We start from the raw sequence: 14,288 nt of genomic DNA, 5'->3' as shown, positions 1-14,288 counted from the left end.
CCTAACTACCTCCAACGAAAACCGCCAACCACCTCGAGTTATACCTCGAATACTAATAAATATTTTCAGCGTGAGAACAAATCAAAAATAATGTGTGAGGTTTGATATAATTTTTTTATCGACATATTTTACCAAAAAGATTATGAGTAGATTGTAAAGTTATAGGAATTTTATTAGCGCACTGACCGCTACCGAATTTGGGCTTGCGCGAAAAACGAATTGAAATAATTTATTGTAAACATGAACCAGGAACCACGGAGCGCTTATCCTGGAAGTCGAGAAATTTTATTAGCGGACTGACAGCTACCGAATTTGGAGTTGCGCGAAAAACGAATTGAAATAATTTATTGTAAACATGAACCAGGAACCACGGAGCGCTTATCCTGGAAGTCGAGAAATTTTATTAGCGGACTGACAGCTACCGAATTTGGAGTTGCGCGAAAAACGAATTGAAATAATTTATTGTAAACATGAACCAGGAACCACGGAGCGCTTATCCTGGAAGTCGAGAAATTTTATTAGCGGACTGACAGCTACCGAATTTGGAGTTGCGCGAAAAACGAATTGAAATAATTTATTGTAAACATGAACCAGGAACCACGGAGCGCTTATCCTGGAAGTCGAGAAATTTTATTAGCGGACTGACAGCTACCGATTTTGGGGTTGCGCGAAGAACGAATTGAAATAATTTCTTGTAAACATGAACCAGGAACCACGGAGCGCTTATCCTGGAAGTCGAGAAATTTTATTAGCGGACTGACAGCTACCGAATTTGGAGTTGCGCGAAAAACGAATTGAAATAATTTATTGTAAACATGAACCAGGAACCACGGAGCGCTTATCCTGGAAGTCGAGAAATTTTATTAGCGGACTGACAGCTACCGAATTTGGAGTTGCGCGAAAAACGAATTGAAATAATTTATTGTAAACATGAACCAGGAACCACGGAGCGCTTATCCTGGAAGTCGAGAAATTTTATTAGCGGACTGACAGCTACCGATTTTGGGGTTGCGCGAAAAACGAATTGAAATAATTTCTTGTAAACATGAACCAGGAACCACGGAGCGCTTATCTTGGAAGTCGAGTTTCACCGCGTAGCGGACCCGAAGCGCGGGATCCGGGAGGTTGAGAACCCGGTACTCGAAATACGTAGCGGACCCGAAGCGCGGGATCCGAGAGGTTGAGAACCCGGTACTCGAAATTTGCGGAGCGCGACTCTCATCCGTCCGCTCTACTGCGCGGTTGTTTCCAGACTGAGGAATTCGGCTAGCTGATTTTGAATTGGTGACGTCACTTTCTGAACGTCCGACATCCAAACTATGGTTTCGAACTTTGATACTATGTATGATGATGTATGATGTACGATGTATGATGTATGATGTATGAGGTATGATGATATGATATGATGTATAATGATTTTAGCTTTCACATTTCATACAAGAAATACGCACTTTATCTCTCCTGCCGATTCCAGACTCAAGCGGCCAGGCCCTTCGATGGTCAGCCGTTGACTGAAGATATATTCTTCAGTGAACGGGTCGGCTAATAACGCTGCCGTTCTGCGAATAATTCTTCTCTTTTCATATCATAGCTAATCTGGTAATAAAGCTAAATAGGATGGTCGGAGGTGTGCGGAAATGTTAGGAGGTGGTCGGCGCTGGCAAAAGGTGATAGGGGGTGGTCGAAAGTGGCCATTGATGGTCGGAGGTGGCAGGGGGAGGTAGGAGGTGTTCGAAAATGGTAGGACATTTCAAAAGTTAAAGTCGACGATGATCCGGTGCATCAATTTTATCGTATATTTGATAAATTATTCCTAAATACATTGAAACGTATGTATTTGTAATGAAATATCATGCAATGGGCTGTGTAAACTATAAACTATAATTTCTATCGAATAGCTGCTTTTATGTCAACAGGGCTTTGAGACTCAGTTCAGTTCGTCCTCCTCCTCGTCCACCCCCGACCACCTCCAACACTCGCTAACCACCTCAAGTTGTACCTGAAATAGCAATAAATATTTTCAGTATCAGAACATATCAAAAATATTACGTGAGGATTAATATTTAAAAAGTGCTGGAATAAATTTTTTCTGGCACTATTCGGACGCAATTTTGCGAGACGAATCGATTTAGCGCAGTCCCGATACGCTGCGAGCAGCGGATAAAAAGTTACAGCCAAAAAACCAGAACCTCAGATTTCGACATTTTTCAGCAGGTGCTTTTTCCTTCGTGATTTCTTTCCTGTTGATCCCACGCTGTTTTCGCTGCGTTTTCTGAGTTCCTGGGGGTCCAGTTGGTCAGAAAAGGGTCATACAAATCGAATTGGAGACTAAAAGTTTTTCGCCCGAAAAACCGCAAGGCTTACCCCTTTGTATTTTTGGCGAAAATTTTCGCGATTTTGAAAAGTGCTGAAACTAACTCTTTCACGCACAATTCCGACGTAATTTTGCGAGAGCAATCGATTGGGCGCAGTCCCAATACGCTGCGATGAACGCATCAGAAGTTACAGCCAAAAAACCAGAACCCGTGTTTTCGACATTTTTCAGCAGATGCTTTTTTCTCCGTAACTTCTTTTCTGTTGAACCCACGCTCTTTTCGCTGCGTTTTTTGACTTCCTGGGGGTCCAATTGGTCAGAAAAGGGTCATACAAATAGAGTCTGAGACGAAAAAGTTTTGGCTCCAGAAATGAAGAAATACACAACGCTAAATATTGCCACAGAATCTTGCTGCGAGTGAAAATCTAGCCTTGGGATGCTACCATCATGTCTATAAGCTCGATGGTACCGAGCTGGATGGGGAACAATTTTTTCTGGCATATTGCCTGTCCACCAGGTGAATTACCCACAAATCCTGAATATCCCCAGAATCCTGTAGAAGCACGTGCTGCCTTAGAGTCTTTCAAACTTGTCATGTGTACTATAAATTATTTGAATTCATTTTTCGCACAAGCACAGATTCAGTAGCTATCAACGCACTAATAAAACTTTTATAATCTTTTGTAATTTACTCATAATCTTCTTGCTAAAATATGTCGATAAAAAAATTATATCAATCCTTACACAATATTTTTGATGTGTTCGAATACTGAAAATGTTTATTAGTATTCGAGGTATAAATCGAGGTTGTTAGCGGTGATCATCGGAGGTGGTTAGGGGTGGTTGTAGGTGATCGAGTTGAACGAGGAGGAGGACGAGAAAGACGAGGAGAATGAGGATTTGTGCACGGTGAGTAAAACATTTTTACAATATTTAATGGCAATTGTAATTTTATTTTATCTTAAGTTTTTTTAACTTGTCATGTTTACAATAAATTATTTCAATTCATTCATCGCACAAGCTCAAATTCGGTATCTATCAATGCGCTAATAAAATTCCTATAATTTTTTATAATTTTCTTCAAGTCTTCTTGGTCAAATCTGTCAACAGAAAAGTTATATTAATCATCACACAATATTTTTGATGTGTTCTAATTTATACTGAAAATGTTTATCAGTATTCGGGGAATAACCCGAGGTGGTTAGAGGTGGTCGTTGGAGGTGATTAGCAGTGGTTGGAGGTAGCTGAAGGTGATTTGAGCTGGTTCGAGGTCGTTGGAGGTAGTTGGCGGTGGTAAGAGGTAAACGGAGGTGGTCGAGAACGAGAAGGAGGACAATGGAGGAAGAGGAGGAGAAGGACGAGGTGGACAAGAAGAACGGGGGTCGTCACAGGTGATTGAAGGTGGTAAGGTAGTCTGGGGCGGCGGGATGTTAGGGTGTTGGGGTGGCGGGGTAGTGGGGCCTACACGACCCCCCCGTACCCTACCCTACCCTACCACCCCGCCTCGCCCTACCCCCCCCCCCCCCCGTCCATTTCCTACTTCAATTCCTATTACTCCTACTCCTGATTCCACTCCTACTCCTACTTCCACTCCGGATTTTACTCCTACTCCTGATCCTACTTCTATTCCCACCCCTACGTCTACCCCTACTCCTGATACTACTCCTACTCCTACTCCTACTCTTGATCCTACTCCTGATTCTACTCTATTCAATACTTTAGAATGATATACTCACAGTGCACAAATCCTCGTCCTCCTTGTCCACCTTGTTTTCCTCGTCTTCCTCGTCCTTCGAGAGTCAAGATTCACCAGAAAGCCTACCTAGAGCGCAGGAACCACGGAGCGCTCGTCCTGGAAGTCAAGTTTCACCAAGTAGCGGACCTGGAGCGCACGAACCAAGCAGCGCTTGTCCTGGAAGTCAAGTTTCACCAGGTAGCGCACCTGGAGCGCAGAAACTACGGAGCTATTGTCCTAGAACTCGAGTTGCACCCGAAAGTGGACCCGGAGCTCAGGATCCAGGAGGTAGAGAACCCGGTACTCGAAATCTGTGGAGCGCGATTCTCGTACGTCCGCTCTACTGCGCGGTCGTTTCCAGACTGAGGAATTCGGCTAGCCGATTTCAAATCCATGACGTCAGGAGAAAAAAAATTTTGGGTGACGTCGCTTCCTGAACATCCGAACATTCGAATACCCAAACTTTAGTTTCGAACTTTAATACCATGATGATGTATGATGTATGATGTATGATGATGTGATATGATCTATAATGATCTTAGTCTCTACATTTCAGACAAGAAATACGCACTTTATCTTTCCTGCCGATTCCAAACTCAAGCGGCCAGGCCCTTCGATGGTCAGCCTTTGACTTAAGATATATTCTTCGGGTGACGGGTCAGCTAATAACGCTGCCGTTCTGCGACAGTTGGATGATGAAAATTTTTGCTCATACCTTTGAAACGTGTGTTCAAATACACTCAAAGTTTCTGTTTCTTTCTCTCCCTATAAAAGAAAAGTCGCCGACAATCACCTTTCTAGGCCTTTAACCCTTAGCATCACCCCACGCTGAAAAACCTAGTTGCGCAAGACATATGGGTGTTTTAAGGCTTCTAACCGATTGTTTCATGTTTGTTGAAGCGTTCTTCAACCTTTCTAATGAATTTTATCGGTCTATTTATAGATAGCGTTCTAAAAACTGGTCATATATGCGAAAATTCAGCAAAAAGGGCTTTTTTCAGAAAAATATTCACTTGTCTACTACCGCCAGATATCGTTACTTGTATTAATTTCAAAGGTTTTAGACCTTTAATTTCACTTTTTCTGAGCCTGGGGTAACTAGTTACCCCGTGTGGCCGCTAAGGATTATATCAGGACACTGCATTAAATACTGTCTCATATACGGACCATCCGTTTCATCTCGATCAAGATTAGTGCATCCGTGATGTATTACAGTTACTCTGAATTTTTTTCCATACGAACACCTTTCGAAAACAATTCTGCCGTTGGAACATCTCAAGGGGCGTAAGTGCACGACGATTTTTGGTTGTCACACCAAAGCCCGTAAGGGCAACTGTCTTCATATTCCTTAGTCAAAGCATTAGCTTTATGAGACGTGCATTGCGAAGGATGACAGCTTCATGAGATTTCGTGTCGTGGCCGGGGGCGGGGGGGCGGGGGGGCAGGGGGGGGGGGGGGCGCCAAACTCCAATTGCCTCAGGGCGCCGTAATGTCTGAAGCTGGCACTGATAAGACATATTATGTATGGTACTATTTTTTTACTATTTTACATATCCCGGATCAGAATGTATAAATTATTGATTTATTCTTGAATTATTCTTAATATTATTATTCTTATTATAATTCTTCTCAATATAATTATTATTAATATTGAATTATTCTTCCATATTTCAGTTGTATCTCCCTAGCTATTGGTTCTACGTCGATACAATCGCCTTTTTCAGAAACTTCAAGGCCCAATTACGCTAACAATGAGTTTGTTACGCTGTTCGAAACGGATCCAAACTTACGTCTGAAATACATAACATTTGTACAGCATTTTTAGAGGTAGGGGAAAAAGTTAAATAGTCGAAAGACAGTTTCAGATTTAGCCTAGTACAGTTAATTTGTTTGTAAATTTTCTATTCATAAATGCATCAATTTTACAGTCTTACAATGGGAGAGCGCTATATGTGAGTAATCGATTTTGATGAAACTCAGATATGTTTTAGGAGTATTTGTCCTAAGTACCAGAACGGTAGGATTCATAAAATGTGCATGGTGTAAAAAAGTCTTATGCTTTGCGTGCTTCTACGATAAATACCATCCAAACGATTGTTCTCCTAATGTACATAGTGATAGCGAGTAATTTAAGGGCCTGCATGTATTATATTGTAATATTATTAATTATTCTCCACTTATATTGTATGTATAATGTAAAATAAATGACGTTACTACTGGATATTGTTTAGCAGTTTTTCCCTTCGCAAATTTCTAATGCGATAATTGTCATTAATATTCAATAAGATAGGATACGTGAACGAAAACAAGAAAAAAGCATCGAAAATAGAGAATTATAAAACAAAAAAAAAAATGAACTGTTCGACTATGGGACTTGAACACGGGCCAGCAGCCAACCAGCCGGGAACCTTGCTCATATTGCGCCGCGCTCGCTTATTCATCGGGAGAGCATAGTTACCACTATAGATACCGCGCGTGAAACTTTACCGGCGATTTTCTCGGAAATTAAGGGTTGTTACCCTAGTTTCGGTTAGCTTGGTACTTAGGGCAAATACATCTACAACATATCTGAGTTTCACCAAAATCGATTATTTACACATCGCGCCCTCCCCTTGTTCAAGTTTTTTTTTACCCTGAAAGTACAGAAGAACGTTGATAGGCAATCCAGTATCTACCTGAATGTAGAAATAAAATATCGACTCTGGATTGTTCACCTCTGATTTACAAAATTTCAAGGGTGATTTTTTATTTTCTTTGTACTTCAAGACATTAATGTAGGAATTATTTTTATTTTTCAGAATCATTTTTCATTTTTTAATTCGATAAATTCAAATCGGAATTTGTTTTCATTCTCTCGATTAGAAACATTGAATAAAGATGCAGTTCTTCGTTTTGATAATTGCATAAATTGATTGCAGAATTATCTCTTATCAATAAATTAACAAATTCGTATTACTACTATTAATTGAAATTATTCAGACAAAGTTCCCCAGTTTGGAATTTTATTGAAAATTTTCGTTCTACTAGCGTAGTCAAAAACTGACGCTGTAAATCGTAGCGGGCTGCAGCCCCTCGATCAGAAAAATTGAACAAAGATGCAGTTCTTCATTTTGATAATTGCATAAATTGATTGCAGAATTATCTCTCATCAATAAATTACCAAATTCGTATTATTACTATTAATTGAAATTATTCAGACAAAGTTCCCCAGTTTGGAATTTTATTGACAATTTTCGTTTTACTAGCGTAGTCGAAAACTAACGCTGTAAATCGTAGCGGGCTGCAGCCCCTCGATCAGAAACATTGAATAAAGATGCAGTTCTTCATTTTGATAATTGCATAAATTGATTGCAGAATTATCTCTTATCAATAAATTAACAAATTCGTATTACTACTATTAATTGAAATTATTCAGACAAAGTTCCCCAGTTTGGAATTTTATTGAAAATTTTCGTTCTACTAGCGTAGTCAAAAACTGACGCTGTAAATCGTAGCGGGCTGCAAGCCGGCCCGCTTGGCGGCCCAAGTAGGGTGGGTGGTAGGTATAGGACCGCAGCTGGGCCTGTACTTTGTTAGACGCCATTGCGAAAGCACTGCAAGGGAAGCGGATAGACTTATTTCGAGTGACGGGGTAAGTGATAGAGCGATTTGCTTATTCATCTCTTTGCATTTCCGGCGCGGACCGGAATCTTGTACTTCTCTGTATCTACCCCACTGATCTGTATTTTACTGGATAGCTGTTTAACCAGAATACACGGCTCAAATTCCGGTGGAATTTTTGAGACGCCCTGAATCAGCGTCGTTAACACCCAGGGAACTAACGTAGTACAGTATGCGCATGCCCGAACAGCGGTGAATTTGAATCTATATATTTATGCGTTTTAGTTAACGATTTCGGCAACATCATGATTACGAAACTTATTACGGACATTTAATTATGAAGTAGGGACGCTGGACAGGGTGTACGAGTATTATATGAAGCCGAATCATAATTTACGTAATGAAATGCCCGTGCATTATTTTATACCGTGATAATACTAATAAACGAACACTTTATTATGTATATCAGAGAACATCGCGAGATGAATCTTACAGACTTGATAACTTGTTCATATCCATGAACAAAGTTAATTCTGAAATTGTGGAAAATTAATTAGTAAACAACTCTATCATCAACTTACTTGTGAAACGATAAATCTTTCCACTTTTCTGACCGCTTGTGCTATTCATTTTATACGCCTGTAGTTTTACCCTGTTCACTTTAACAGATCTTAAACATGGGTTAGCTTCGTAGGAAGGATCACACGTTTGACTTCTCACGCGTTCGGGCATGCGTATAAGGTACTACGTTAGTTCCCTGGGTATTAACTAGACTGATTCGGGGCGCTTCAAAAATTATGAACCGGTAGCACAGACTACCATTCGGGAATCATTTATCCAGGTAAATAGAGATCAGTGACCTACTCCGTTGCATCTCCGTCGCATCTCGAGCCCTGTACGTTCTTTGTCTCCAGCAACGGTCGCCAGTACTCGAAGTAACAGTTTTACGATATATACCAGCTCCATTCGATTGCTTTTGTATAATTGACGATGATTGATAAGAATTTGATTATCAACAGTCCGAAAAATCCATCTGCAGGTGATATCAGTCGTTTAGAATCAGAATTATAATTAATTTACATCGCTTTTCAAAAAATTCGACTTTATGATCATTAGAAAATAATTTCTTCATTTTGTGTTGTTCAAACTGTTTTCATTTCACAGTATCTGGTATGTACCTAAACATTCTCATACACGGATATCTTAGAACGAAACGATAACCGTTTATATTATGATTACGACAACCTCAAACACCTGAACTTACCTAGCCACTGTGCTCACATTCCACAAATGCCAGGGGCGGTGAAACCACTATGGTAGCTGCGAAGCACTCCACACATCAGATATTTGCAGTCTTAAAAAATTGAATTTTGTTTTAATGACTTGAATATCAACAATGCTGCAAGATCGCTTGAACGATGTAGCCATAATCCAGTGTGTCAGTTTGATTTTTCTCAAAAAAATTTTATGGTGCTACTTTCTAAGTCACTAGTCGTTCAACACCATCGAAATCTTACACCTTCAGTCAAGAAATCCAAACTTGAACAGTTTTAGGAGCTTTTATTTCGTTTGTATCAGAAGAAGAAAATATAAAAGAAAATATTGACTTGTAAACAACTTTTAAAACTCTGTGTTCGCAAAAATTAATAAAAATAGTATAATTCGATAAGTGCTCTCATATATTTGAAAGTTTATTCTTTCAGCTTTCAGTAATTTTCCACACATTTGAAGATGATTCAATAAGTACGGAGTTATGAATATCCATCAAAAATTTTTTTTATTGGTGTGTAACTTAAATGAAAAACTATACAAAGTTTCGGGACCACTTAGCCCTGACATACGAAATTTTTTTACTGGGGAATCTCTTTGCGTTAACGAAAAACATCCGTTCGCAACGTAGCAGAAAATTGGTTTTTTTTTTTTTATTGTGACGCTTCCTAATATTCACTAAGGTGTAGCTGAAGAATTAGAACTTAACTTACTAGTAAACGAATTCATAAACATTTATAACTGCAGAAAAGCAACTTTTGATCTATCGAAGTGAAATAAAATTGTACATTGCATCGAAACAAACGAACAGTTTAATTCCACGTCTCAAAAATATGTGTTTCGCCGCCCCTGAGAAATGCTGCTTGTAAATAGCAATATAAACAGTCGTGTTCAAATAACGTTTTCAGCTTTCATTTTTATCTCTTATCTCATGCGCTCGGAGAACTAATATTACAGGACATTTGAATTCAGGAAAAGTACATATAGAATCAGTTAAAGAACGACTGTGAGCTACAACAGCTGACGAGGATTTCAGAATTGAAGTACTACTGTAGTGTCCAACATACACAGCCGAATTACTTTATATATTGCAAGTAGGTATTGATAGTTCTTTATTAAAATTAGTAGATTTACCTGTGCATGTAGAAAAAGCCAAACCAAATAAATCTCATATTCTCGACAATGTTCACGTATATTTGCAATATTTCTAAAATAGCTTGATCCATAGGCAAGAAAAAAGTAGAAATTTTATCTTCAAACATAACGTCAAGAATTGCTGTGCATGGGGCATTCCATAGCATCTCGATCAAGATTCCAAGTTGACTTCTCAGATTGGTTTTACAATTTTTTATATGAAAGTACATGACGAAAAACGCAATTTTTTTCCAAATTTTTCGACCCAGCGTAACTGAAGTATGATTATGTGGGTATTTTTTTAACTGCACGGGTAACACTTTTAAGAGTTTTATATCACAGAGAAAATGGATATCCTGTATTTAACATTGTGAGACACATCGAATATATATTATGAATATGTAATACAACCATTTTTCTACTATAACTTGGCACTTTCATACTTGTTTACTATTCAACGACTATGAGTTCCAGTGTGTCGTATTAACAGAGTCGAATGTGCTAAATTGGTTCATTCTCAGAACACGCCGGTGTCAATTCACGATCAGCTGTGCGGAATCAAATATGAGAGCGACGATACGTATCGGTAAAATTTATTTATTTATGTCGTTGTGTTTTTACACAGGTGGCAGTCAAGATGGCATCAGACGAAGCTGCTTACAAGCCAGGTACTGCAGCGCTGATAAAATACTTGCCCGTGACAGTGAATATTCACTTTCGTAGATATCGTTACAAGTAACAAAATTGAGCACAATAGTAGTAATATTATTACCAAAATGCATTAGGCGTACGTATTATGACTTTCCGTGAAGTTGAAGTTTTTACTGACGTGGAGGAATAATGATATCGTTTTTGTGTACACCTGATAAGTGATAAGATAAAAATACTTTCTCTATATATATATATATATAAATAAAATAAAATAAAAAAAAAAAGTATTTTTATCTTATCACTTATCAGGTGTACACAAAAACGATATCATTATTCCTTAACGTCAGTGAAAACTTCAACTTCACGGAAAGTCATAATACGTACGCTTAATGCATTTTGGTAATAGTATTACTACTAGTGTGCTCAATTTTGTTACTACATATATATATATATATATGTATATATATGAGGGTATTTAATCACAATTATTGTCATTGTAGACCAGAGTAGAGGAAAGTCAATTGCGAACAACTAGATTTTCATAATAGTTATCAAGTCCACATGAATTCCAGGCATATTCATAGTAATCTCACACGGTGCTTATTTGCAGACAAAGAATTAATTCAGAAGGTGTTGCGCGAATATGAAAATGATGCAAATCTCGAAGTCAAGTCTGTGGTCACAAGTCCTGGCTGCGAGAAAGGAGTCAACTACATGTCAGTCATAAAACGTCTTGTTGTCACAGGGACAACCGGAGCTGGATTCGGTGCGTATTACGTATAAATCTTGATACGCCAAATTATTGTAATAAACTTAATTAAGGGAATGCTTTAGTCGGTCTTCCCCGACCGTGTTAAATGTCACTTAATTTCACTCTTATCAAACCTTACGCTTCATTCACATAAAAATTCAATCATCAGCGCAATTTTACATGCAATGCCACTTGTTGTTTGAATACATTTTGAGTTCTTTTTTTGGCATGATACAAAAGAGTTTTTAGATATTATTGTTTGGCATTGCGTACAGAATTGCGTTGACTTCGGAATTTTCAGGTTTACGTATCTTAAATGCAACAAAGTGCCTAACCGCCCCATTGTGTATACAATTCTGAACAAAAATACTGCATTACATTTTCGAGTTAACTAAGGATCAGCCATTCGATTTTCAAGATGAGAGAGAATAATACTTGTTCGCGATTTTCTAGTAATCGCTGTGAAAATCCTAAAGCTAGTATTCATTTACTTTTTAGATTACAACAAAAGTTTCATTTCCAAACATCTGGCTGCGAATGAAATTCATCAGGAGGTCTTTCAAAGTCAGAACTTTTTCGTCAACGAAGCTAGAATGTACCAGACAGTGCCAATGCTTCTCGGCAAGGATCAGGAAATACTTCCCGATTGCTTGTTCACTAATGTTAACCAGATTATCCTGGAAGACTTAAAACCACTAGGATTCTTTCTCGAGGACAGAGTTAAGGGCTTAGACTTCGACCATACGAAAATCGTACTCGAGGTCAGGCTCTTTACTATAATTAATTATATTATCGTATCGCAATAGATTTCTTTCAAAACCTTGTATCATTAGGCAAAACAGTATCTTTGTATGATTTTCTTCATTTTTTTTTTTAGGGATTAGCCGATCTTCATGCAGCATCGTTTATCCTAGAACACAATGACGCGGAAAATTTTAACCGTATGAAAACCAACTTCGTAGAAGCCTATTTTCCTGACACGGATCCTCCAGGTGTAGGGAAGAATATGAACGACTTCCCCAACTTTATCGTCTTGTGCTTGAAAGTTGCCGCGACCTCAGAAGATGACTATTCGAAAGAGATCGCCTTTATGGAAGAGCACCAAGGAAAAATTTATGATTTAATGAAGGTACGACTTGATCTTTACGAGTAAACAATAGACTTTACGATATTCAAGGCGCATATTATGTTTCGGCACAGGAACTGGTGAAACCTAGAGAATATTCGGTGGTGTGCCATGGTGATTTGTGGATCAACAACATACTTTTCAAGCACGAGGAAGTTAAGGGGAAAACGGTAGTCAGCGGTATGCGATTCTTAGATTTCCAAGTTGTCAGATTCGGGCCCTTGGTCACAGATCTTCAGGGCTTCCTACACAGCAGTGTTCAACACGAAGTTCTAGTAGAATATTACGATACTTTTCTTGAAATATATTATATGAAACTGCGGTCGAAGCTGTCAGAGTTACGTACAAATGCGTATGAAAAAATCACCTTAGATTGGTTGAAATGCGAAATGCAGAGATCGCAAATCTACGGTATGATGGTAAGTCTTTGGCTCGCACCTGCGCTCTTAGCGAATCTCGAAGATATTCCCGATAAGTCAGCAATTGCGATGCACACGGCTGAGACCACAGCGGCTGTAGACTACTGGAAGCAAAGATTGTCTCCACGGCTACTGCAACGAATAGTGGATAAGTGCAAATATTTTGTCAAGTAGATCATTGATATAAAGTATACTGTTCGTTAAGGAATAAAAATAAAAATTCCGTTTCAAGTGGGACCGTATACAAAGCCTTCGGACATACCGATTGCTGGAAAATATTCTAACTATGATTATAATCAACCCGTTTAAAGACTGTATTGAAATGATTAAAATAATGTCTTTTTGAATAACCGACGATGTGTAAGATATGTTTTCCCGATCACTGATCAAATTTCGTGTACCTCTAATGCCTAATCACACCGCAAAGCAGACGCAGTAAAGAAATTACGAAATATCGCCTGCCCTAAAAGGAACAGTTCTGGAACTTACCGCTATTTTCGTTGTGTGAACTGATTTTGCACAAAGTTTAAAGCTCATAGAAAGAACCGTATTGATTAAGTCCAAAACCATAAAAATCCGTTATGGTAGTCCATAATAGTCAAAGGTCGTCCAGTGACAAATCAATTTTCAATATCTGCAGTAATTAATAGAACGACTCTTCTTCTAATAGAAGAGAGGGAAGTTTTAAAATAATGTAGCATTAGTGTGTAAAATTCGATTTTTCGTCAAAGCAATAAGAAATCCACAAGAAAATCTATCATCGTGGGACGTGAAGTTTTTCACTTCAGATCACGTTAAAAATGACAAAAAAGGACAAATAATAATTTTCTCATTTAAATTTCATAACATGGATCAGCGTGACCTTATATGTACATTATGAAGTCTGGCTAGTTTATTGCAACAGTAAATTTAAAATTTATCCTTAATCATCAGGGGTTCCGGTGTATTAAACGCGACGTTTGCATCGCTCGAACACGATAATTTATTACGTCATATCTACTGTTACATACCATCAAGATTGCGATGATATTTTGGCCAGCACTGAAGCAGGGGCACCCGTAAAATGAAATGTGCTTCCACAAAATTCATAGACGGACGTCGTTAAATTCGTTATGAATGAAAACCCATCTTTACGCTTGAGATCTGCTGCACTAAAGACGCTTGTTCAGTTGGTGTGTTTCAAGGGAAACTCGTGAAAACAACTGATAGTTATCGTCCGTTGTTTCAAGGCTCAAACAGAGGTCGAATCGACATAATGAATGCGGGACCTACATACACCTACACGTGTC

The 14,288-nt window shown here is 38.6% G+C and overlaps 1 protein-coding gene across 3 annotated transcripts; it reads left to right on the top strand.

Annotated features, from left to right (window-relative positions):
• Positions 1 to 7,622: 7,622 nt before the first annotated feature.
• On the top strand, positions 7,623 to 13,353 carry LOC107222942. Of its 3 annotated transcripts, XM_046736692.1 has the most exons (7): positions 7,623 to 7,680; positions 9,891 to 10,012; positions 10,678 to 10,720; positions 11,314 to 11,469; positions 11,953 to 12,215; positions 12,332 to 12,583; positions 12,655 to 13,353. In XM_046736692.1, exons 3-7 carry the CDS (start codon positions 10,690 to 10,692, stop codon positions 13,171 to 13,173), a joined length of 1,221 nt encoding a protein of 406 aa, XP_046592648.1. In that variant the 5' UTR covers positions 7,623 to 7,680; positions 9,891 to 10,012; positions 10,678 to 10,689; the 3' UTR covers positions 13,174 to 13,353. The 3 variants fall into 3 exon arrangements, with proteins under 3 accessions (XP_046592648.1, XP_015517974.2, XP_015517975.2); XM_015662488.2 differs by lacking the exon at positions 7,623 to 7,680 and having other exon boundaries at positions 9,738 to 10,012; XM_015662489.2 differs by lacking the exons at positions 7,623 to 7,680; positions 9,891 to 10,012; positions 10,678 to 10,720 and adding an exon at positions 11,034 to 11,102.
• The last annotated feature ends 935 nt before the right edge of the window (positions 13,354 to 14,288 follow it).

This window comes from Neodiprion lecontei, chromosome 4, assembly GCF_021901455.1.
Source record: "Neodiprion lecontei isolate iyNeoLeco1 chromosome 4, iyNeoLeco1.1, whole genome shotgun sequence".
NCBI lineage: Eukaryota > Metazoa > Arthropoda > Insecta > Hymenoptera > Diprionidae > Neodiprion > Neodiprion lecontei.
The sequence above is the reverse complement of the archived record's forward strand: the minus strand, read 5'-3'. Positions and strand labels throughout refer to the sequence as shown.